The 26,302-nt window shown below is 37.8% G+C and overlaps 4 protein-coding genes across 8 annotated transcripts; 2 read left to right on the top strand and 2 right to left on the bottom strand.

Moving 5' to 3' along the window:
- The first annotated feature begins 6,961 nt into the window (after window positions 1–6,961).
- Window positions 6,962–15,824, top strand: LOC106448037 (B3 domain-containing protein REM7-like). 3 transcript variants are annotated; one of them, XM_048779540.1, is made up of 4 exons: window positions 6,962–13,225; window positions 13,311–13,373; window positions 13,454–13,816; window positions 13,969–15,824. In XM_048779540.1, exons 1-4 carry the CDS (start codon window positions 13,091–13,093, stop codon window positions 14,224–14,226), a joined length of 819 nt encoding a protein of 272 aa, XP_048635497.1. In that variant the 5' UTR covers window positions 6,962–13,090; the 3' UTR covers window positions 14,227–15,824. The 3 variants fall into 3 exon arrangements, 1 of the variants encoding a protein (XP_048635497.1); XR_007339484.1 differs by having other exon boundaries at window positions 13,454–15,824; XR_007339485.1 differs by having other exon boundaries at window positions 6,962–13,816.
- LOC125608608 lies at window positions 9,077–10,544 on the top strand. The gene is made up of 2 exons (XM_048779031.1): window positions 9,077–9,949; window positions 10,074–10,544. The coding sequence occupies exons 1-2, from the start codon at window positions 9,077–9,079 to the stop codon at window positions 10,542–10,544; spliced, it is 1,344 nt and encodes a 447-aa protein (XP_048634988.1).
- On the bottom strand, window positions 14,729–15,185 carry LOC125608607 (uncharacterized protein At4g04775-like). The gene is made up of 2 exons (XM_048779030.1): window positions 15,018–15,185; window positions 14,729–14,947 (listed from the first exon to the last, which is right to left on the bottom strand). The coding sequence occupies exons 1-2, from the start codon at window positions 15,183–15,185 to the stop codon at window positions 14,729–14,731; spliced, it is 387 nt and encodes a 128-aa protein (XP_048634987.1).
- A 7,645-nt stretch (window positions 15,825–23,469) lies between the features above and the next one.
- LOC125575114 (protein LOL1) lies at window positions 23,470–25,858 on the bottom strand. Of its 3 annotated transcripts, XM_048779538.1 has the most exons (6): window positions 25,661–25,858; window positions 25,196–25,471; window positions 24,720–24,842; window positions 24,496–24,609; window positions 23,920–24,029; window positions 23,470–23,769 (listed from the first exon to the last, which is right to left on the bottom strand). In XM_048779538.1, the coding sequence occupies exons 2-6, from the start codon at window positions 25,275–25,277 to the stop codon at window positions 23,731–23,733; spliced, it is 468 nt and encodes a 155-aa protein (XP_048635495.1). In that variant the 5' UTR covers window positions 25,278–25,471; window positions 25,661–25,858; the 3' UTR covers window positions 23,470–23,730. The 3 variants fall into 3 exon arrangements, with proteins under 3 accessions (XP_048635495.1, XP_048635496.1, XP_048635494.1); XM_048779539.1 differs by having other exon boundaries at window positions 25,196–25,829; XM_048779537.1 differs by having other exon boundaries at window positions 23,686–24,029.
- Window positions 25,859–26,302: the final 444 nt, after the last annotated feature.

Here is a 26,302-nt window from a genome sequence, read left to right as displayed (position 1 = left end):
TCAAATCACACTCCTCACCAAAATACTTTTCAAATTAGAAATATTTGAAAAAAAAAGAAGAAAAGAAGATATTAGAATTTATGTGGGTGAGACTTAAGTCTCGCCACATATAATTCCAGTATCTTTCTTTTTTTCTTTTTTTTCTAGTTTTTATACTATGAGGAAGTAGCTAGTCTCGCTTTTCACCAAATTAGAAATATTTGGAAAAAAAGAAAGAGAAGAAGATATTAGAATTTATGTGGGCGAGACTTAAGTATTATAATTGCTGGAAGTCTTGCCACATGTAAATCTGGTGTCTCTCTTCTTTTCCTTTTTTTTCTAGTTTTTAAGTCTACGAGGTTTTTACGACGATTTCTGTTACGAGGTGTTTACGACGAAATCATCCTACGTGGAATTAAAGAGTGCCTCCTTCGTCATTTACTTTACGTGGTATTTACGTCAATTTACCTTACGAGGTCTTTACGACGATTCCGTCCTACGTGGAATTAACGGGTTTCGCTTTCTTTATTTTTTTTTACTTTCGTCGTTATTTCCACGTAAGCTAACGAGTTCTTTACAACGATTCTGTCCTACGTGGAATAAACGAGGATTACGTCGTACATTCGACGTCAAATTACGAGGAATTAACGAGCAGTACGTTTAAATCCCTAAAATCCGAAACCCCAAACCCCAAATCTTCGTATTCGTGATTATGCGGATCAATGAGAAGGATGTCATCAACTTCTTGTTCAGGTTCCTCGACTTCATTTATCTGTTCTTCTTGCAATGGTGGTTCTTCTCCACTGATGATTCGTCCTCGAGGTGTAACTTTGATCACTGCTAACCAATTTATACCCGAATCTCTCATCCGAGGGTATGGAAGGAAGCTAACTTGGTCTGCTTGTGAAGCTAAGATGAAAGGCTCGAATTTGTTGTACCGACGTCCACCGTTGACATCAACTACACCAAATTTGTTAGACCGAACACCTCTGTTGACGACGGGGTCGAACCATTCACATTTGAAGATGACGCATTTCAGCTTCAGTATCCCTGGAAATTCGACTTCAATAATCTCCGTCAAGATCCCGTAGAAATCTGTTTCCCCTTTCACACATATTCCATAGTTACTGGTCGCCCGCTGTCTACCATACTCATATGTGTGAAAAGTGTAGCCTCGTGTGAAATACATCTGTGATGTGGTGACCTTTACAAGTGGAGATTGAATTACTTCGTGTAACCACTTAGGATAATCTGCATCGTCGTCATAATCAACCTGCAAAAATAAAGAGAACATTAAAATACAAATCATGTATGAAAAAATAGTTTGAGTTATAATACCTGATTCCGCAACCACTTAATGAAGTGCTGATCTTTCCTTTTGTCTACGTCACTTGTGGATATACCAGGAAATGTTTCTTCGACTTGAGAAACAAATAGGCTGTAAAATTAATCACATTTCATAGGAATGAATCTCTTGCAATTATATAATTAATTATATGTGTTTTGAAGTGTCCATATATGTTACCTTTCAAAATAACGCATCAATGGATCCTCGCAATTGAGTAGAATATAGGTGTGTGCACTATGAGCGTCTTGTTCACTCGACCACCAAACCTCTTTAGACTTCCCACCGAGTCGTCCAATCTGGCTAAAGATGTCTGGAACACCAGCAACTGCATATGTTGGCGCAACTCCACCATCATCATATCTTCTTGGAGCTCTTCTACGGGTACGTACTTTTGACGCAAAGTAGTACGATGTGAAGTGAGAAACTTCTTCCGTCAAACTTCCAGCAATTATAGAACCTTCAACTTTGGCGAGGTTCTTTGCTTTTCCCTTCAAATATTTCATGGCTCGCTCATACTGATACATCCATCCGTAATGTACAGGTCCACGAAGCAATGCTTCATATGGGAGGTGGACAGCTAGATGCTCCATGACGTCAAAAAATCCAGGAGGAAATATCTTCTCCAAGTTGCACAATAAGATGGGAATGTTCTCCTGAAGCTGTTCTACAACTTCTTCTTTAAGAGTGCGTGTGCTCAGATCCCTGAAAAATGCTCCAATGCCTTTTATATTCCAAAAACAATTAAACACATTGTTAGTCGTATATTATTTTGCAAACTAGACCGTTATAAAATTATTGTGATATAAAACACTACGAACCTGCAAGTGCTTCATGTACGTTTGTTGGAAGTAGCTCCGCAAATGCAAAGGGCAGTAGTCGTTGCATAAAGACATGACAATCATGACTCTTCATCCCAGAGAACTTTTGACCCTTTTCAACACATCTAGAGAGATTTGAAACATACCCATCGGGGAACTTCACTTCTGATGCCACCCAGTTGAACAACACCGACTTTTTTTCTGAAGACAGTCTGAATATCGGAACGGGAACTTGTCCATTGCTTTTAATATGTAACTCGCTTCTTGAGCAAATATCCGGCAAGTCCAACCTCGATTTTATGTTGTCTTTTGTCTTCCCTGGGACATTCAATATTGTATTCATGATGTTCTCAAAGAAATTCTTCTCTATATGCATCACATCGAGGTTGTGGCGCAGAAGAAGATCCTTCCAATATGGCAACTCCCAAAATATACTCTTCTTGTGCCAGTTGTGATGAACACCGTAAGAATCAGGCATATTACGAGGGACATGCCAATTACCACCCCAACGAACTGTTTCGTTAGCTCCGTAGTAGTCGATTTGTGCTTCAATTTGTTCTCCAGTTAGATATGGTGGAGGAGTGTCTCTCACAACCCTTTTGTGCCTAAACAAATTCTTGTTTCTTCGGTAAGGATGGCCAATGGGAAGAAATCGACGATGACAATCAAACCAACTTGTCTTCCTACCATTCTTCAGTTGAAACGCATCTGTCGTTCCATTACAATATGGACAAGCTAATCTCCCATGTGTAGTCCATCCAGACAACATCCCATATGCAGGAAAGTCACTTATGGTCCACAAAAGCATAGCTCGCATCGTAAAATTCGTCTTCGTTGAACAGTCATACGTCCTCACCCCTGTTGACCACAAATCCTTCAACTCTTTTATCAGTGGTTGTAGGAAAACATCCAGGGACCTTTTTGGATGGTTCGGACCAGGTATCAATATCGTCAAGAATAGCAACTCCCGTTGCATGCACATCTCCGGTGGCAGGTTGTATGGCGTAAGAAAGACTGGCCACAATGAATATTGTCTCCCTGACATTCCGAACGGACTAAATCCATCTGTGCATAATCCGAGATACACATTCCGGCTATTGCTAGCAAAATCCGGATGTACTTTGTTGAAATGTTTCCAGGCTCTTGCATCTGATGGATGAGTCATCTCACCATCCGTCTGAGTATGCTCGGCATGCCATCTCATCTTTGCAGCAGTCTGCTCTGATTGATACAATCTTTTCAATCTGTCTGTAATTGGTAGGTACCACATCCTTTGGTACGGTACCCTATTACGTCCCCGTCCTTGCGGCTTGAATCGTGGCTTCTTGCAGAATCGACATACTTCTAGCTTCTCATCATCTCCCCAATAGATCATGCAGTTGTCGATGCAGACATCTATCATCTCCGAAGGCAACCCAAGACTATAAACTAATTTCTGAATCTCATAATAAGAATCAGCAGACACATTGTCTTCCGGCAAATACTCTTTAAACAAGTCCGCCCATTCGTTCATGCAACTTTCAGGTAGATTGTGATCAGTTTTAATATTCATCATTCTAGCAGCCAACGACAATTTAGAGAGACCTTCTCTACAACCACTGTAAAGTGGTTGATTCGCCGCGTTTAACATTCCGTAAAACTTTTTTGCATCTATATTAGGTTCTTCATCTTCATCATGAGCTACGAATGCATCAGCTACCATATCATGAACCCTATCATAATCTACCATCTCCTCCTGATGGTAACTATGTTCATTATGCAAATGATGATTAACCGGTTCTTCCTGAAAATTGCTATTACTACTACTAGCTTCATTCTGATCATAATTATAACCTTCCCCATGTTGAAACCAGATATAGTAATTTGGCGTGAAACCTCTATTTATTAAATGCTTCCAAACATTTTCACGGTTTGCCAATTTCGAATTGTTGCATTTCCGACAAGGACAGAACATCTTACCACTTTCTTGGGCGAGCGGTGTTGAATCTGCTTGGTGCATAAATGTCTCCAGCCCCGCAAGGTATTCTTTCGTCACTCTCCCGTTAGCATCTCTATGCATATACATCCAATTCCGCAACTCGTAAATAGTCCCAGAGCCAGCCATTTTTTTTCTTTCACGTTTTTTGTTGTTGGTGTGTTTAAAATGATGTTCCAACATCCATATTTATAGAAAATTTCGAATCTGGTAGTTGTAATTTTACTATGAAATTACGACGAAAATTAATTGTATGGCCAAAAAAAAACGTGAGCCACCTACCAAGTTGGTGGATTCAAAATTTCCTCGTTAAGTACACGTAAAATATTTCGTCGTAAAGCACTCGCGAAATTTACGTGGCTTTTACGAGGAAAAACTATTTCCTCGTAAAAGCCACGTCAATTTACATCGTCTTTACGACGAATATGTTTTGTCGTTACCTTACGACGAAATAACGATACTTTTCTTTCTCCACGTACTTTCCTCGCAAAATCAACGTTTTTTTACGAGGATTATTTTTCCTCGTTAAACTTCCTCGTTAAAGTTACGTTTTCTTGTAGTGTCTATCTGGGAAGGACCAGATCCTATTGACAATCGCATGAACTTTACCGATGTGTAATTGGAATGTGAAAAAAGTATCTCTTGGCGTAAAAAAAAATCAAATGATTTAGAACTATTTGTCCTTTATGTCACTGGGCCGTTATCAGTTTTACCGATGTTAATTACATGGCAGGTAAGAGACGATTACCCCCTTGAACTCGCCGTGGCAGACGAGTAAAAATAAAGTGCGAAGTTGCGAACTCTTGGTCTTAGAAGTCAGTAGTGAGACATAATCCGATAAATTCAACATTTAATGGAAAATCTATGAACCTTTCAACCAAAACTCCAAGTTCAAACATAGTTTGCGTTTGCACGTACATCTTTAGCCTCTAGTGACTACAACCTTTGGCCCTATCCTAAGAAATGGTTACAAACAATAGTCTTGGATGTAGAGGAATACATAATTACATGTGTGGTCCATGTGAGAGGGAAAGGTAATGCACTCTTGACCATAAGAGGCGATATGAGATAATAATGCGTGTGGGCATATGATATGCTTTTGGTATATCATGCTTTTGTTCCTTTGTTATCTACCAAACTTTAATGATTTATTTACTAGAAGTCTAGAACCTTGCATAAGAATATACCTAATTGATATTTTCGTAGAATGGACCTATTTTGACATAACGACAGTAAGTTGAAAACCGACTGAAAAACACACACCAAACCTTTCCATAATGAAATGTTACTGTCTCAATTTCTGTGTGCAAAAAACCCGAAAATTCTGGCCTGATTTGGTTTGGCAGTTGCTGAAAAGCTGTCAGATTTTCAATGGACTACTCGATGTTCCATGTACTTTTTGAGTGTGATGCATTTTATCTCGTCCATAGTAATTTGTGGTCCGAATGTCTTTTACGTTTGTTTCTGTTTTCTACTTCCGTGTTGTGTGTAATTTTCAAATAATACTATTTCACAGAAAGCAAAATCTAAGGTTAAATGTACGCCGCCTTCTACATTTTTGCTGTTTAAATTGGGTGTTTTAGAATTTCAATGTAGTTTATAAGATAAGAATAGGATCATTTGTTCTAAATAAAAGAAGATTAGTATTGAATTATAAGTTTTGAGTGCTTTTCTAAAATATATTTGAACATTTAAGCTTTTCAACCCATGAAAAGCTGTTATAAAGCAATATATATATTTATGATATAATCTATAAAATAAAATCTGATAACTTCAAAATTAAAGAAGTAACTTTTGCTGCAGTTTAATTTTTTTTTTAAAAAATTGTAAATGTTATTATTTCTATTTTTAGTGAGTTCACTTTATATTGAAATGAAATGTATCAAAGTTATTAAGTATTTTCACCACCAAGGCCAGCCCTGAGATGTAGGTGGCCATAGCAATTTATTAAGATTTCAACTAAAATTTTCTTTTTACATATTTGGTGATTTAAAAAAACATTTTCTAGGAACATATACATGTCTAGTTTTTTTCAAAAATTTTCGGGATTTGTGACAGATGTTTAATTTAGCATACAGACCAGTCTACCATCTTCTGTTGATATAGATATGGGTTTTAACTTCTATCTTATAGGTTATAATATATATATATATATATCGAAACATCTAGTGTGTAAGTTCTTAACAGCCATAATACTATTGTTTCATATATCGGTATATAGTGCTGAGTTGTTATAGAGTTAGTGTTTTGGACCTTTTGGTGCGCCATATTATTGACAACGTTTTTACGCTAAATGTGGACCAAAGTTGTATATGATAAAGTTAGTGTCAAATACTACTTGATATGGTAAGTGATGTGAAAGGAGACGTATATGGATTAGATTTGGCTGCCGAAATTATTGAGTCTTCACCCTCGTCTAAACCACTGGTAATAGGAATTAATGTTTGGTAATACACCATAATTGATAAATCAAAGAGAGCATTAAGTTATAAAGAAGTAAAAAAAAGTTCAAGGGATCTTATCTATCTCAAAGTTGCGTGGATCTTCTTAATTCTTATCGACAGGCAAGAAAAAGAAACTAATCTTATCCTATAAGAGAAAAGGATTTGAATTCTCCAAGAAGATGTTTATATATAAATTAGGGAAGTTTACTAGAATGTTACATATTTTAGGTGTATTGACTATAATGATACAGATCTTTTTTTTATTACTAGAATATTTTCGATACCAAGCGTACCCTTTTTTTACGTTATGAGAAAAAACGTATTTACGAGAATGCCATTACTTTTCGCTGCCACGTAGGCAAAAAACCGGCGCCACGGAGGAATTCGTGTCCGTATTTTCATTAAGTCAGCTGTTAAGCGATAGATACGTAGTTACGGCCGATTTATCTTTACGTTACGGCTGACTTAATACATACGACTGACTTAAGTGAAAGTGGCTGACTTAAAACTATAAGTCAGCTTGCCGATACAACTGATTTACAGAAATCCGGCTGAGTTATGTGATCACGGCTGACTTAATGATACAAATGACGGCTGACTTATACATCGGCGGTTTGATTTCTGGAAAATTTGGCTGAGTCGTGGTTAAGAAACGGCTGAGAAACTTTTTTTCAGCTGAGTAAAGGAACATGGATGGGCTGGGTTATTGAAGCCACGGCTGAGTTATGGGATGCTGTTACGACTGGGTTTGTATTAGTCAGCCGTTAAAGCATGGATAAACAGTAAACTCAGCTGCTTTGCGGCTGACGTATGAGCGAAAGATTAATTACTAGAATGTTCTCGTTTGATGGCTGATTTACGTAACGATACGGCTGACATATGGTTGTTCATCCTTATTGCGGCTGACTTACCGTCAAAAGATTAATTACTAGAATGTTTCCATGTATCGGCTGACAAAGTGTAAACATGATGGCTGACTTATTTTGGCTGAGTTACTGATTTGTTTGTCGGCTGATTAATCGATGTTCCATGTCATCTGCCATGTCATCAACTCGGATTTGACATGTCATCACTAACGGTCGCCCAATTTACAACTGAGTTACGAGACCTTTCAGTTGTCTTCTTCATCTTATTTTTGAATGATTACACAGCCTTTCTTTTCTTCTTCATCATCTCAGTTATCTATCCTCTTCATCTTTCTCATATGGTAATGGATCCCGTTATTATTGTTTCCGGTAAATGGATTATGAAAAAACGATATGTATTCAACGTCGACAGTAGAGGGTGTAGAGTTCTTCATTTAGGTGAGAAAACTAAACTTGAAGATTTCACAAAGTCTGTCATCGACGATTACGGTTTGAATGATTTGAAGGTTCATATTCTGCTTAGCTACATGTTTTCGAATAAAACATTGAAAACAATGGCGCACAACACTCCACCAGTTTACGTGTCCAACACTCGACAATTGCAATGTTTTCTAAGCTTAAAGAAAAGCGAACAACTACGTCTCTGTGTGGAGATTACAGAGAAAAAGGATGACAGCTCAGACGTAGAAGCTTCAGAAGAAGAAGCTTCAGAAGAAGAAGCTTCAGAAGAAGACGCTTCAGAAGAAGAAGCTTTAGAAGAAGAAGCTTTAGAAGTTGAGTCTATAGAGAATGGGAGTTACGATGGTTGCAGTTTGGAGGATGAACAAGATGAAATTGAGAATGACTGCTTTAGTAACGTTGAAATACACGACGTAGCCGGAGAAGATGAAATAGGCAAAGAAAACGAAGAAGATGATGAATTTGAAAGTCGATTTGATATGTTCGATGACTCGGACGGTGCGTCATCTGAAGATGATAACTTCAGCACATACGGTGAGTCTCCTATCGAAGAAGACGAAGATTCACCAACGCTACCTTCCAAGAAGAGATATCAGAACTTCTTGATGAGCGAATCTAAAGGGAATCTGGAGGTTTTGAAGTTGGAGATGTCGTCGTTAGACCTTGCGGTAGGACAACGATACTTGACTAAAAAGCATTTGAAGAGACGACTGAAACTTTTTACAGTGAGGCATCAATTTGATTTTGATGTAGAAATATCAAACCTGACAACATACGTTGTTAAGTGTTGGGTTGATGGATGTACATGGAGAGTTCGTGCATCTACCGAAGGATTGTCCCCGCAGTTTTATATTCGTATTTACGACTCGGATCATGCATGTTCTGTAACTGAGCGTTCTAATCGATCTCGAAATGCAACACCGGATATTTTAGGAGAGTTGTACAAGAACTTTCTCGGCGACGTTGGTCCGGCCGTTCGCCCTGAGAGTGTCGGAATAGCTATCACTAAGCAGTTTGGTGTAAAGGTAATTATGTTACAACGGCTGAGTTATGGTAGAGTATAGGCTGGGTTATTTTATGTTAGAAATGGCTGAGTTACAAAACTATGGTTGAGTTATGTTTACGTTGTGACCGTCTTAATGATATGATGTGGCTGAGTTATGTAAATTGTTTTTTCATGTGAGCAGATGGAATATTGGAAATCACACCGGACGCTTAAATGTGCAAGGGAAATCGATGAGGGCACACCTGAGTGTGGTTTTGAACTCTTGCCTTCTTACTTATACATGATAAGAAGGGCAAATCCGAATACAGTTACGCGTCTTCAAATCGATGAGCTTGGAAGATTCATGTATGTGTTTCTTGCGTTTGGTGCGAGCGTTAATGGGTTTCCTTTCATGCGCAAAGTTGTTGTCGTCGACGGTACGTTTCTTAATGGTAAATATAAAGGGACGCTACTCACAGCACTAGCTCAGGATGGTAACTTTCAGATTTTTCCAATAGCCTTCGCAGTGGTTGACACTGAAAATGATGATTCGTGGAATTGGTTTTTTACGCAACTAAAAGTGTTGATTCCTGACCAGGAGGGTCTTGCGATAATATCAGATAGGCATAACTCGATAGGGAAAGCAATTACAAATGTGTATCCGTTAGCTGCTCGTGGAATATGCACCTATCATTTGTATAAAAACATATTGGGACGGTACAAAGGAAAAGATGTATTTCGGCTGGTGAAGAAAGCGGCGAGATGTTTTAGAATGTCTGACTTTGATATGATTTTCGAGGAGATTGAAGCACTTAATCCTGATCTCCACGGCTACCTCGAAAGAGCTGATGTCAGACTGTGGACACGTGTTTATTTCCCGGGCGAGAGGTACAATTTGATGACTACGAACATAGCGGAATCAATGAACAGAGCATTATCGCATGCTAGAGGTCTTAACATTGTTCGAATATTGGAATCGATACGGGTTATGATGACCAGATGGTTTGCTGAACGAAGAGTGGATGCCAGATCGCAGTCAACCACACTCACGCGCGGTGTGGAGAAACTATTACAAGTAAGTCAGTCGTAACAGTAAAATAAGTCAGTCTTTAAATCTAATAAGTCAGTCGTTATATTGCATAAGCCAGCTTTATAAATAATAAGTAAGCCGTTTCACGAATATTGGGTTTTGTTAATAGGGACGTGTAAGTGCCTCCCGGGATTGGACGGTTCAAAGGATTGATGACCATCACACTGAAGTTAAATATGGCGCTGCTGGCGAGTCTTTGAATGTTGTTAATTTGGTTGAGCGAAAGTGCACATGTCGGCGTTTCGATGTCGAGAAAATACCATGTGTACACGCAATCGCAGCTGCAGAGGAAAGAAATGTTTCTCGTATATCACTGTGCAGTCCTTACTATAAAAGCACTTATTTAGCTAGCGCATACGCTGAATCGGTCATGCCGGTTGACTCAGCGCTACCTGTTCCAGATAACGTGGCTAACGTACAGTGCTTTCCACCGTTTATTCGTCAACAACCGGGAAGACCTAAAAAAAATAGGATGAAATCTGCTTTAGAAGTTGCACTTGCAAACAAACGTCCTAGGAAAGAGCACATATGTTCTCGTTGCAGTCAAAGTGGACATAATGCGAGAACTTGTCCGATATAAGCAATTGCTTTTCATGTTGTTTTGTAATACGGCTGGGTTTTGTGTTGTAATACGGCTGGGTTTTGTGTTGTAATACGGCTGGGTTTTATTTTCATTGATTTGCACAACGGCTGGATTATTAATTGTAATACGGCTGGGTTTTGTGTTGTAATACGGCTGGGTTTTTTTGTTTTAATGTTCTATGACGGCTGCGTTAATGTTTTTCAAATTTTGTATTGTGGTTGGGTTTTTATTTTCATTGATTTGCCCGCTTCCCATTACTCAAGAGAGACACAGACATCGAAAAACGAAATGTCCGTACTTAATTGCCCTACGTTACGTAATAGCCCCTACGTAATTATTGATTATAAAGTGGAATACGAAAGTAGCGAATTAAATTAAGAGAAATTAATCTTCATTGGCTGAGATAATGTTACTCACACGCCTAATAATTGTCGTGATTTCTAATGTCAGCTCTTTTATTCAAACGCAGTTGAAAAAAACTTCCCCGCTAGAAACACGAAACGTCGCGAAGTCAACTAAGGCTGAGTTATTGTAATACACGGCTGAGTTATGGATTAAATTCCCGCTCAAAATAAGAAATAAGAAACGCCGCGATACGAAACTACAACCGTTAACTGCAGATAAATAAGGTACTTCTCAAACAATTACACATCTTCAACTCTCTATCTTTTACACAACTGTCCTCTCAGAGAAAATGGAATATTTCCCTCTGCTTGAATTGCCTGAAGATCTTCAGGCAATGGTGGTTGAACGTGTGGCCCGTAACTCCTTCCAAGATCTCTACCGCCTCAGAGCATCGTCCAGGTCGATGAAGGCGTTAGCAGAGATGCGTAGGGTATACCATTATTTCGATGTGTTATCCTTTCCCTGGGGTCTCATTATGCCATCTCAGTTGTTGAAAACTTGCTACGCTGAGAACAATCCAAGCACAATTTATGTAAAGGGTGTACAGTTTTTCTACTCATACGATGAGCAAGATTATGGCCTTTCTCTCCTCAAGCGTGCAGCAGATGCAGGATATGAGCGTGCAGTGTATACACACGCTATGACTCAAGCAATCTTTTACGGTGATGCGCAGTATTTTCGGAGAATTCCAAGAGCAACTGTTGACAGGGTCGGGAAACTTGTTCGAGATGCGAAATGGGGATGGGGTTTGTGGCATACTGACGAGTTCCGTCAAATTAAGGCCATGTTCACTTCTACTTATGTTCCGTCCTTCTACCTTTGCCAATGTGCAAATGTTGTGGACCGACAATGTCTCTGCCTATGGCACATTGATGTGACTAAGGACGACAACATGTGTGAGCGCTGTTTCTGGATCAAAGAGATTTCCTTGTTCTTTCGTGATTTTGAACCGATAAGCCTGTTTAGGGACACAAGTAAGTGGTGAAGATGTCTCTGCATCAGAATCTTATCTTTTTTATGTTTTTTGCTATGCCATTATGTATGTCGAACAAAAAATTATATATTCTGTTTTTATGGCTGACTTATTTTCTTATGGCTGAGTTATTTTCATCTTATGGCTGACTTATTTTCATCTTATGGCTGAGTTATTTTCATCTTATGGCTGACTTATTTTCATCTTACGGCTGAGTTATTTTCATCTTACGGCTGAGTTATTCTCATTTATTCATCTTATGACTGTTTTTTGATTGTTCACCTAAACGTTAAGACTGATATTATTACATGTTACGGCTGAGTTGTTGTTTCGGAAGAAATTAACAACGGCTGAGTTAAATCCGAGTTACATAAACATAGACTGACTTATGAGTACAGAATCTGAGTAAACAAAGAAGTAGTAGTAGCAACTAATACATTTAAGACTTCATCCTAAGACATTCAATAATTTTTATGATCTCAGTTATGTCTTTCTTCATATCATCTAATTCTGCTTTTATAGCGGCCAAATCCTGCTCTATCGTCGCGAGTTTGTTTGCCACAACTACAAACTCTTCATCATGTGCTTCATCAAGCCATTTGAAAACATGGTTTTGACCCGAATTTGCTCCACATCGATAAAATCTTCTACCCGGATTCTTTATTGTACCTGACGTTAACACAATGGTAGCAGCTCCACAGTCGCACGTCCTTGGAATTCCACGCTGTAGATCCATCTAATTTATACATCATAGCACACAAAAAATAATGCAAAATCGAACAAGGCCAAAATACAAAAAATAATTCAAAATCGATTTTGGACGAAAGAGACTTACTTTAGGTTTTAGAAGTCGACTCTGGTTTTTCCTTTATCTTTTACTTGTAAATATTGGAAATATAATAGGGAAATCATATTAAATATAAAGATCACGCGTGTCCAAATAAAATAAACATATAATGACCTCGATATCGTAAATTACTCGGACATGCGTGTCAGGACATAACTCGACACTGAGTTAAATTATGTATGACTCTTTTGGCCAACTTTTATTTTTCGACATCATTAAATATTAACAATTTTACGACTGAGGTTTAGTTTTCGGTATTATTAATTATTAACAATGTTACGGCTGAGTTTTATTCTTCGGCATTATTAATTATTAACAATGTTACGGCTGAGTTATATTTTCCGGCATTATTTACTTTACACAAGGCAAAAAAAAGAAATCATTTTCGTCCCAACGCGAAAAAAAAAGAAAAGCTCTCGACGACAGGCGATTTCGAAGCGTCTCGATACGAAGGTAAAACCGAAGCCTCTCTTTTGCAGATTTGTGGATTCAGCTTAGGTTCGATGATGTTTTCTTCCCATTCTTTTCTTGTTTGCAGATGCCTAATTCGCACAAACCTCATTTCTTGAAGCCTCTGCTTCCCGATTTCCACAGTGGCGTGGTAGACACACACTCTCTATTTCTCATGTGTATATGTTCCTATTTTAGAGTTTGCTTAACTTTGGCTTTTCTGACCTGCAGACAATACCACTTGGCTTCTTCTCACAGCACATAGAAGGGAAGACAAACCGGAAAACATGGAAACTAAGATCGGACGCTACAGATCAAACTTGGGAAGTGATACAAGAAGGCAGGAGACTCACCGGAGGTTGGAAAGATTTCACCACAGCACATGACCTTCAAATCGGTGACATTGTCATCTTCAAACACGAAGGAGATATGGTGTTTCATGTCACACCATTTGGTCCTAGCTGTTGTGAGATTCAGTATACACATCCTCACATCATCAAGGAAGAAGCCGATGCGGATGATGCTCCTTCTTTCTCATTTGACTATTGTTTTCAGGCTGAGGTCACTGCTTCGAATCTAAAAGAAGACAAACTTGTGAGTCGATTTTCAGTTATAGACCATATTTAGTTAGTTATTAACATATGGTTTGATCTGTTCAGTGTCTTTACGTTCTGTGTTTGCAGTATTTAGTTAGTTATTAACATATGGTTTGATCTGTTCTGTGTCTTTACGTTCTGTGTTTGCAGTATCTTCCTGAGGGAGCTACGACTTGTACTGCTTTGAACAAACAATGCCAAGAGATAATACTTGTCAACAAAGAGGGAAATTCATGGACTGTGAGTTTGCGATTTAGCGAAGCAGACGGCATGTATTACATCAGAAGAGGCTGGAGAAAGTTCTGTCGTGCTAACAGATGCGCCATAGGAGACTTATTTGTGTTCAATGTGGTTGGAGATGGGAAAACTACTCCACTAATGTGTGTATGTCCGGAAAGGGAAGAGTGATTTTGAACCTAAACTTATGTATGTCGAACCAGAAATTTATGTATGTCTCTTTTTATGGCTGACTAATATTCATATTATGGTTGAGTTATTGTTTATGTTATTGTTTGATTATGACTGACTTCCACTGAACGTTATAGCTGAGTTACTATCTTATTATGACTGACGAATACTCATATAATGGCTGGGTTATTGTTTGATTATGACTTAATTAACGTAACGGCTGAGATGCAGTGAACGTTATAACTGAGTTATTAAAACATTATGACTGACGAATACTCATATTATGGCTGGGTTATTGTTTGATAGTGACTTAATTAACGTAACGGCTGAATTGCAGTGAACGTTATAACTGAGTTATTAAAACGTTATGACTGACGAATACTCGTATTATGGCTGGGTTATTGTTTGATTATGAATTAATTAACGTACTGGCTGAGTTGCATTGAACGTAATAGCTGAGTTACTAAAAACATTGCGTCTAAATTATGATTACAACACATGACTACGCAAAGAAATAGTGCCAAAATATGGCCATACCAAACCCACAAACCACCACTGGAAACATCAAACACTTCATCTTTTCCGCTTTACCGAGTTCTTTCTCCAACCGACCAACGTCTACTCTCAGATCTGATATGCCTTTGGTCATGTCACTCATCACCGATTTCATATCTTCTACCTCTTCCACCAAGCACTCGTCCGCCCATTTGAATAAATGTCTCTGATTTCACCAACATGCCCAGCTCTTAGTATCACATTGACAGTATAATGAATAAAATTAAAAATCAAACCTTAATATATCCTTTGCGACAGCAATAGTACAGTCTTCCTGGATTAGCCCGTGATGCAGATGTACATAATTCAGCGGGTTCACCACACCAACACTGTTTCGGCGTTCCTCTTTCCACATGCCGGCGGTGAAAGTAAGTGTTACCAGACACAGATGATGAAGAAGACATTTTCTTTGAATGAAAGAGAAATTGGTGTGAAAGACAAAGTTAAAACAATAGTGGTAGTAATATAAAATCATTTTTTTTTAAAAATTCAAATAAAGAGGAATAATTTAAATTAATAAACTATTAAATGCCTCGATATTAGGTTTGAGCCGTATTTTTCCACACACGTGATGCACTTTAATTATGACGAATACTCAATCAAATCAAGAAATACGAAAGGTTCTTTATTATTTTATCAAACACTTAAGTTGAATTCGTATTACGGCTGTGTTAGCGTCTATATTTTGGCTGAGTTAACGTAGACGTATTGACTGAGTTACATTAAAAATAACAATACCTCGATTATGTAAATAATCCGATACATGCGTGCCAGCCGTATAATAATGAGTCTCGATATTCTCAATGCAAACGAAATTTCTCATGCACATAATAATAAGAGAATAAAGGTCTCTAATAATAGTAGTCTCGATAATGTAATGACGGCCATAATAATGAGTCTCGATATTCTCAATGACGATGGAATTTCTCGCACGTATAATAATAAGAGAATAAAGGACTCTAATACTGGTCTCGATTAAGTAATGGCGGCCATAATAATACATTGAAAATAGCGTTAACTATGGCTTTGTATTTTTACAATATAAGGCTGAGTTATTAGTATCTTAATTCGTATTATGGCTGAGTTACTTAACTGAAACACTGACGTTTGACGCAAACAATTCCGGCTGAGTTAAACAACTTTATAAAACCTTAACGGCTAAGTTAAACAACTTTATAGAAACTAAACGGCTGAGTTAAACAACTTTATAGAAACTTAACGGCTGAGTTAAACAACTTTACAAAAACTTGACGGCTGAATACAAACAAAAACAACAAATCAATTTCTAAAACCAAAATTATCAGGACCAAATTCTTCAAACATGTGGACAAGATCACGCCAAACTCTAGTTAGCATCCACGCAGGCTTCTCACCCCCATGTGCCCACCTCCTCTTCAAGAGGCGCATCTGACAACGAAACACCGTTCTGGCCACCAGATTAAAATTTGTCCAAACTTGAAAATTATATCTTCGTGCCCACGTGCGTTTGCGCTACAACAAAAAACCAATTTCCAAATGTAAGTGCTGTTATTATGTCTAATATCAAAAACAATTCAAAGATGTTGTCCTTACAGCGAGTTGAAGAAACCAGCGTTCCTTAAAATGATCGGGAATGGCGCGCCATGTCGGCCAATCATGAACCCATCCTTCTGCTAAAATCGACGGGATGGCCAGGGAGAGATCGCTTAGAAATTTAAACCAGATTACGCTGTCAAGCAAGACACCCGGGCCAGGGTATAGAACGGGAAGGTTTTCACGATTTTCAGAGTTTAGTATCTCATTGACTCTGTTCTCTAACCTTTCTGAATAACCAGGAACAATCATAACTTTGTAAGGCGATATAGAGATATTGTTTAGGTTTTCTAGTGAGATAAGGCGAGAAGGTGCAAGAGAAGGGGGCTATATATAGGGGAAGTATAGAACATTAAAGGTCGCGAGATAAAATATCTAAAATTTTCGCGCCATATGTAAATATTAACTTACACTAACAGGCTGAGTTATTAAGACCTTTACGGCTGATTTGTTGTTTGCCGTTTAGGGTATAGGGTTTAGTTATTTAGGGTTTGGGTTCCGAATAAGATTGTTTAGGGTTATGATTTATGATGTACGAACCACAAGATATGATAAATATCACAAATTCATAATAAATAACACAATAACAGTTTACGTGTTTTGAATCATGCTCACACCTCATATCACTGCCTAGAGTTTTAGGTACTCGTAAGAGACAACATATACCTCAAGATTATAATCGATTCCAAACTCGTATAGTCAACAAAGATCATGCTCACACATTGAGTTATTATTAATTATTTTGATAATTGGACTTTATATATAACATTCGAATGAAAAATTATTAATTATTTTGATTCTAGGGTATGTTTGAGGTATGACTGAGTTATCAATGAGTACTGGCTGAGTATTACTAATCGATACGACTGAGTTATTACAGCAGTTATCCAAAGTCAAATAGTTAACATAACAACAAACACAGGTTCACAAACAAACACAGTTTCATTATGAAAACAAATTGTTCATTCCAACATTTCCTCCTTCCTCGAGGATATCTGCTGCCATCTTCACCCGTAACCCTTGAATATTACTATCGTTTATGCCATCAAAAGTTACACCAAGCGCTAGACACTCCACAAACTTCAACGAATAAACCCCACAATCACCTGACATGTTGTTTTGTGGAATGTATCTTTTGCTCCTCCGTCTGAATGCGAACCTCTTCCTAGAATGCTTTCGGAGATCGGCAGGAATAAGCTCATTCAACATCCAGGGAAGCATCTCCAGTAGAGGTCTAAAAGCATTTAGCATTTTTTGCTCACTTTCGGGTGTTGACTCTCCATAGATTGGATCGTAGCAATCTATCTTCTCCTTGATCAGATCCACGTGAAACGCCACCCAGTGATTACCGCCGGTTTGAAGACATCCGTACACGTGATCCACATCTGCATACCACTTCAAGTTTGTTGTAAATTCTTCGGGGAATCTCCCGTTTACCAACGCTTCATAACCACAGTCTTTGAACTTGAACGAAGCAGGTTTCATCCTGAACTGCCTGTAATCGAGGGAAGCCCAAGAACTTAACAACCAAGGGTCTATGAAACCAATCCGCTTGGACCAGAATGGAGTGGGATCTCGCATGGACCTTTGTATGAGGACGTTCATATACGCAGCGATATGCTAGACAAAGAAAAATAATAAGTCAGCCGTAATATAATGAATTAAATATATAAGTCAGCCTTTATAGAATATATAAGTCAGCCTTAATAAAGACTTACATTATCAAACACCCATCCATATTCTTTGTCAGGCCACGGTCTTTCATGCATGAGTATGCTGTAGAAGTCACTCTCATGATCAGCTGAGGGTTCTTCTGGTTTATCTTTAGGTGCTGGTGGTTTGGGTGGAATTGCCTTAATGTGTTGCTTCAGTTTTTCCAGTCGCGCCGGATCAACAGGTGCGCAAGGGTCGTATATTACTGATGAAGGCGTAATGTTCTTCCTCATGCAAGTCGTCTGTCCATTGTCTCCAATGTACGGAAAATCTGGTGCTGAATCAAGGTTCGTCAATGAAAACCCTTGTGGAGATAACTTAACTGATTTCTCCCGAAGTTCCTTTATCACGGAAGATCTAATCAATTCAGCTGGCTCGACATCAGACTCCGCCGCCAATGCGTTATCTTCCGCAAGAACTTCGTCGTTGGTCACAACACATTCCTCAGACCGCTGTAACTCAGCCTCTTCTTCTTTCTTCTTCTTCGGTAACTCAGCCTCTTTTTCCTTCTTTTTTTTCGGTAACTCAGCCTCGTCTTCCTTCTTTTTCTTCTGTAACCCAGCCTCTTGTTTCTTTTGTAACTCAGCCGCTTTTCTCTTCTGTTTCTTCTCCTCGTTCTCTTTTTTCTTAGCCTCTTGCTTCTCCTTCCTCTTCAACGCAGCCTCTGCCCGCTGTGCTTTTTTCTTATCCTCGATAGCCTCATCCTTTACAGTAACAGTACGCTTGGCCTTGCCCCGTAAGCCGCGTCCATAGGCTGGAACGTTGGCATCCTTACCATCCTTAGCATCCTTAGTAATCTTTGCAGGAGAAACACTGATGAAATCAATTTCATTAAAATCATCACCCAAAATCCTTCTCACCACTGTATCCTTCTCAAGCTCCGAATTCTTCTTTGCAGGGGTCTCAGCTAACGCTGGACTTTTGACTGACTTCTGCTGTTTCTGCTGCGCCGGCACCGGACTTTTGACAGCCTTCTCCTTCCGCTGCGGCGGCACCGGACTTTTGACAGCCTTCTCTTTCTGCTGCGGCGGCTCTGGACTTTTGACAGGCTTTTTCTGCTGCCGCGGTTCTGTCACTGGAGTTTTTACAGACTTCTCCTCCTGGGCCTGCGGTTCTACCACTGGACTTTTGTCCGACTTTTCCGGTGGCGACCTCCTACGAGGTGATGATGTCACCGATAAAGATTTTTCTACGCCGGCGGAGGAGAGTTTAGCATCGTTGTCGGGAATTTTCCTTTCCCCCAAAACTTTCAGACTCTGCTGCACTACAGCTTTCACCACGTTATCTAGGGTCTTCTCGTCCATCACTGGCCGGTTCCGGTCAAAATCGTAAGCGTCAAATTTTGCTGAAATATTCTGCAGAGCACTCACAAGATTCGTCAGAGTCGCTTTGTCCAATACAGCTTCCTCCTCGCTAGAACCCTTTCTCGTTTCAGCAGCTTCTTTCTTCTGCTTCTTTGTTGATGGCTCAGCTTCTGATGAAACTCCCTTCGTTTTCTTCTTCTTCTTCTTCTCATTCCCCTTCCCCTGCTCATCCCTCTGTACTTCCCAGAAACCTTTCACGTATCTACCTGCGTGTATGTCTTCTACCAACCTAACGAGTTGTGGGTCGTCAGGTTCATCCGACCATACAGGAAACATCTCTTCAATTGACTCCTTCATAACCATTCTCCTCAAACGGACCTGCAACACCAGTTTATCATAAACTCAGCCATCAAATAACACAAAACCAAGCCATCAAATAAATTAATTCGGTCACAATATAAAATAAACTCAGCCATCAAATAACACAAAACCAAGCCATCAAATAAATTAATTCGGTCACAATATAAAATAAACTCAGCCATCAAATAGACTAATTCGGCAACAATATAAAATAAACTCAACCATTAAGTAGCTGTTAACTCAGTCGTATAAGTAGCAGTTAAACATTACCTCGCCATGATCTTTGATTTCGTCAGACAAGACAGTATCAAAACTTGAACGTGTACGCCTTCCACCCCATCGCAAAAGAGGAACGTCTTCATTGTTGACCACTCTCCCAAACTTCTCACCGAAACAGACGATGGACTCATACGCCCAAACCAATAAAACGTCCTTCATGCCGCTTACTGTGTATGACTTTCCATCTGGAGACAGTGTTTTCAGAGAGTCAACAAGAACTTCGTATGCAGTCCGACCCCATGGATACGACCTCATGGCTTCATCGTCGAATACCCTTATTGCACTTTGAAAGGGTATCCTTGAATTGTGATGCAAACAGTACAGTCCCATGGCTTGAAGAAATAACATCCCCAACCACTTACGCTTTTCAAAACTCCAACCAGGACAGAACTCTAATGCTGCCTTCAGCTCATCATACTTGGGTCCCATCCCAAGCGGCACCTTCAACTCCTCCCAAAACTCTTTGTATTGATCAGGTTCAAAACTTTCTGTTGGCAATGGACCTGTGTTTAACCCAGTGATCTCACCAAACTCGAGCAAGCTAAACCTGATAACATCATCAACCACAACAGACCATATCTCCTTTTTATGCACTCGCAGCTGTCTACATAGCAGATAGTGTACGGTCCTACCAGACCAAATGCTTTCGCGTGAAAGTAGCCTAGCAACTACTCCAATGGGAGAGTTCACCAGTTCTTCCCACACATCGAGTCCTATTGTTTCTTTAATGTGGGGGAAATGTCCTGCACGGAAATTATGATTGATATCTTTACCTTCTAGGTTAGAAGGGTAAAGTCTTGGAGGGTAATCACGTGGTTCGACTTGACTAACATCCATCTGATCATATAACACAACAATAAATCAGCCACAACATAAAAATAACACAGCCATATCATAATATTAAAATATATTAGGTCATATATATAACTCAGCCATAACATAATAATTACTCAGTTATAACATAACCATAACTCAGCCATAACATAATAATTACTCAGTTATAACATAACCATAACTCAGCCACAACAAAAAGCCCTAATTCAGACACAACAAAAGCCTAGACAATCACATATCTCAGCCGCAACATAACCCTAACTCAGACACAACAAAATCCTCGACAAACCCATAGCACAGTCAACATAACCCTAACTCAGTCGCAACAAAAACCTCGACACACCCATATCACAGCCTCAATATATAACTGACCCACAAACTCAACCAAAATACAATATATAACGTCGCGACATCTTACCGGAAAAGATGAACTCGTTGATGAGAATGCGGTGAAGGCGATTTCGTACAGACGACGGTTTCTAAAAACTCCGACGAGACAGAGTTCAACGACAGAGAGTTATAGAGAGTTCAACGACAGAGAGTTAGAGAGAGTTCGAAGAAGTAAAGAACAATGTCGACGAGGGTTTCGAAGGGTGAGAGGATTTCGGTTTGCGGTTCCTTCTTCGACACAACACAGTTCTTCGTGTTCTTTTTTTTTTTTTTTGACAAAACCGTATGTATGATAGTGATAGTGATAGAGACGGTTTGGTTTCAGAAAATAACTGATGTGATGTGGATTTTTAATAACTGATGTGGCTTTGATCTTTAAAATTAGTTTCAGAAAATAAAACATAACAAAAGCCCCTTATTGTAAATTACTAGGAAAGAGAAAACATTCTAGTAATAAAATAAAGATGTACAACATTCTAGTAATAAACCATAAAATGTGTAACATTCTAGTAATTTTCTCTATAAATTATTGTCATTAATCTTGCCGTGATACAAGAAGTGAAAAGACTTTCGACAAGCACTTAAACCAACCAAAGAGGATTCATAGGCGAACCCGTGAACTCCACCCCAATTATCTTGAGACTAGATTAGTGGAATTATTCAGACTCTGGTCCTAATCGAGAGACAAAACATTTTGGATTTTGTTTATTGATCACATATCCGTGGTACTACTGTTTTGTAGTTTTACTTTTTTTTAGACCATCTCCAATCCAACTGCAAAACACTATTTTAGTGTGATTTTTACACCAAATCTTTTCTAATGGAACTGCCAAAATCACACCATTTTAGTGCAACACTAAAATTTGACACCAAATTTGGTGTGACACTATTCACCACACTAAATCACTATTCATTTATTTTATTACTAAAACATACAATTAAATAAATGATAAATAAAAAACTTAATACATATAATATTATAAAATAGTGTTAGTGTTAATTTTAGTGTTATGGTTGGAGAAGACCTTGATTTTAGTGATGAAATTATACTAAAATAATGTGGTTTTGACACTAAAATAATGTTAATGGTTGGAAATGCCCTAAGATTTCAAAGATTTCAGACCACTAAACCTAGAGTAATTTATTAATTTTGAGTTTATATATACATTATAAAAGTCTGGAGGTACATTTCATCTTTAAAAACAGCTTGTGAGAAAGTGTCACTGAATTTATAAGCGATTTGTTTTTTCTTTAAATTAAAAAATAAGGCTAATAACATTTACTAAAAACACAACATAGTACACAATTTCTGTTTGATACACAAACATATAAAAGTAAGCTTAATACTGCAATTTAAACGATGTTAACTGAGAGTGAATGCCAAGCATGGTTTAATGCAAATGAGATGATTGCACCAGTAGGACAGGCCAACAATAATGAGGTGAACCAAGCCATAAGTTTGGGTAGTATTTGCATGCTAGATGGATCGTGGACAGCTTCTGACAGATTTAGTGGATGTGGATGGGTTTGGACTGACAGCGCGGAAAACGTGCAACTTATGGGAACACGAAATTTCACTCGTTGTGAATCAGCACTGCACTCGGAGGTAGAAGCACTGCGATGGGCGATGGAGAATATGCTTCAACACTCACCGTGCCAGAGATTTGGAACAGACTGCAAAGAACTAATCGCAATGATAAAGGAACTTCAGGAGTGGTCAAGCTTCGCGACAGAACTGGAGAAGATAGAGACGTTGCAGATTTGTTTCCCGAAATTCGAGATCATCCATGTGCCACGAGCGCGCAACCAATCTTTAGATGTTTTAGCTAAGACTGCAAGAACTTTTCGTAAGAAGTTATTTTTTATTGGTTGTTTTATTCCGGTCTGGTTACATAGACCACCTCAAGTTTGAGTAACAGAATGACCGTTTGATATAAAAAAAAAAAAAGTTGTTAACTCATTTTTAACAATATATGGATTTACTTATTGAAATAATCCGTACTTATATATATCTATTACTTGAAAATAAAATGGTTTATATATGTTAACAAAGACGAATGTTTTGTTTCCCTGTGCTAGACTGGTCCTGGATAATATAGTAAGTAGTCAAATAAAAAGTTTTGAATTTGCTTACATGTAAAACTTTTTCGTGAATATTAGTGGGAAAGATAACTTTTGCGCGTGAAAAAAAAATATTTTTCTTTAAAAATGGGATTTACTTTGTGTTATGCGTTAATGCATTAACCCAATCGAAATATCATCCATAAAAGTTTAGCTTTTACAAACTGGTGAATCAATTTCTTCTCAAAAGAAGAAGAAGCAGTAATTTAAACAGAAACATTGAAGAGAGACAACTCTATACAAACGGACAAAGAGACCAAAGTCAGAAATTTCGACGAATTATACATATTTCAAGTTACTTCGGGGAGGGGGAAAAGGATTTGGTTCTTCCTCTATATTGCTCACAATTCAATATATAAACGATCCATACCAACTTTTAATTGTTTAGCTTCTGATCAGTCGTGCTCGTCGAACCCTACAAAGCATTATCAAAACCATAGCCACCAAAAACAAAACATTATATAAGAAGCATCCTAATGTAAACACATGCAAGTCATTTTGTTAGTCATTTGCAAACGATTTAAAATCCATGTTTTCCCTTTTTATGAAGATAACTAATATTTACCCCAACAGATGTGATAAAGCTACAAACGGCACATTTCACAGATCTTGCTCCATATTGATACATTAGTAGCATCTTGCAGCTTCCGCAGTTCACATGCGCTACCTGATTCGCTAATATTCAACATGCAAGAGACACGAGAGTTAGTCATATTGTTGTTTATAAACCAATTGATCTAACATAACTTGAAACTAAAAAAGAACAGAGAGCTGTCTTATCGATTCTTAATTCGGCGTTACTGATTTTAGTATTATATATCCGAAAACCAAACTAGACTACAGATAACTGAAAAGAAATCAACACTTGAAATTGGTTGTATTATCTTAAATCTAAGGCCCTAAACCAAATAAGACTCACAAAAGGACAAGAACTTGTAACCCATGGTTTGCTTCACTATGTTACCACTCGGGTTAAATCTGTATAATGGATGGTAATGGAAAAAAAACAAAGGATACATTTGATATTGGTTTTGGTTTCTCATATTTCTTAACCAAAACTCCAAACTAAAATTAATTCGAGATCGGATTAACATAAACATCAATATGCATGTGTGAAAATGTTTATATATCAAATGCAAACCTTCCAGGGCAAGATTAACGGTGTGACAGCAAGAACATTGAACACTTGTAGCTCCACGAATGTACATTAAAAGTGTATGGCATCCTCCACACACTAACTGAGCCATCTCCGTTCCTGCATTGCCAATTATTATTATTTAAAAAAAAAAAAATATATATATATATATATATAAACTCAAAATCTCATTAATCGACTTTTCATCAAATAAGTTGACTGATAATTACCCGGCGGAGGAACGGCCGTGACGGCGTTACAGACGGCACAACAGACAGAGGTTGCTCCGACCGGATACATCAGAAGGTTTCTGCAACCTGAACACACTAACTGGCTCTGTCCACCTGTACTACCTATAAATCTCTAAACCATTATTATTATCTACTTATTTTTGCAAAAAAAAAGAATTATGGATCAACGATGAACTCATGTGGACTAAACAAATGGTTTCTGGGAATTTGAATCCATACAGATCAAGTATTTGCGATAAATGTAACGAAGAACACATGAGGTTATAAACAAAGAGAAGTCTATAAAATATTTGATCGGTTAAAAGAAAAGAATTTGAAACAATCTTAGAATGGCTTTTTAATTATTTTCTAAAAAGCTAAAACATATGTCATGATTCGAACTCTGGATTGTTTAGGTTCTGAAAACAGAGGATCCATCTGGGTTTAAAGTTTTGTTATTTGAAAAGAGTCTATACCATTTGCAGGCGACGGAGGAGTATATGCTGGAGCCAGTGGCGTCGCCGGAGGTGTTGGATATGGTGCAAGGGGGACTGGCATTATTCGCTCAATGGATTATTGCAAAAAAAAAAGGAAAAATAATTTTATAACTCTCTTTCTTCTCTATCTCTCTCTCTCTATATATATAAATCTATAATGGTTTCTCTCCTTGTTGATGTTCTTAATGCCTTAGAAGAAGAAGACACATCTTGTGTTCTTCAATTCTTCTTCTCCCATTTCCTCACTTTCATCATCTATACAAACAAGCACAAAGGAAAACAATGACACAAAAGAGAAAATAAATCTTAATTTTACTAAGAAGGTAATAAATCTTCAAGAATATATAAAAATGTAAAAGGAAAGAAATCAATTCTTTTTTTGTTTGGATAAAATATCAAAACATAATTCAATGCTTGAAACTTAAGAAACATGTGAAGACTAACTTTGGGGTCACACCATCACCATGACGCTCTTTGACTAGTACATAGCTAATAGTGGAATCTCGTTTTGATGTATTTTTGCAGTTACATAACGTTTGTGTGTATGTATCCGGAAATTCGAAAAGAGAGATGTGAATTGTGAAACGTTTGAAGATTGTTTTATTATGCGAGGAGTGGGGCAAACACACACCTCTCTTGCAACTTGCATTTTATCATTTAAATAGAGAGAATATGAAAGAAAATTAAAATCTATTTGTTTCAGGCTTTGATTGGTAAAAACAGAGAGTTTATTCGAGTAAAACATTTTACTCTAAATACCTATATTACATGGAATCAAAAAAGATACGCGGAAGCGTAATTGTATGAAAAGGTCAACCAAGATTTTGTGATTAAAAAGAAAGTGTTTCAAAAAGTAAAAAAATTAAAAGAAAATACATAAAAGAATAAATGAAAATTGAAACAATATAACTTATTAAAATATAAATATCATATAAAGATAAAAACTAAATTTATTAAAACTAAATTTTATCTGACGTGTTATTAACGATTTATCCTTTATGATCTTTTGTGATTTTCATTGAAGATAAAAATATCAAATAAAATTCCATTTAATTAACTGAAAATATATTAATTATAAAAAACAAA

Source organism: Brassica napus, chromosome A5 (assembly GCF_020379485.1).
Source record: "Brassica napus cultivar Da-Ae chromosome A5, Da-Ae, whole genome shotgun sequence".
Classification (NCBI taxonomy): Eukaryota; Viridiplantae; Streptophyta; class Magnoliopsida; order Brassicales; family Brassicaceae; genus Brassica; species Brassica napus.
Note: the sequence above shows the minus strand (reverse complement) of the source record. Positions and strands in the feature narration are given on the sequence as shown.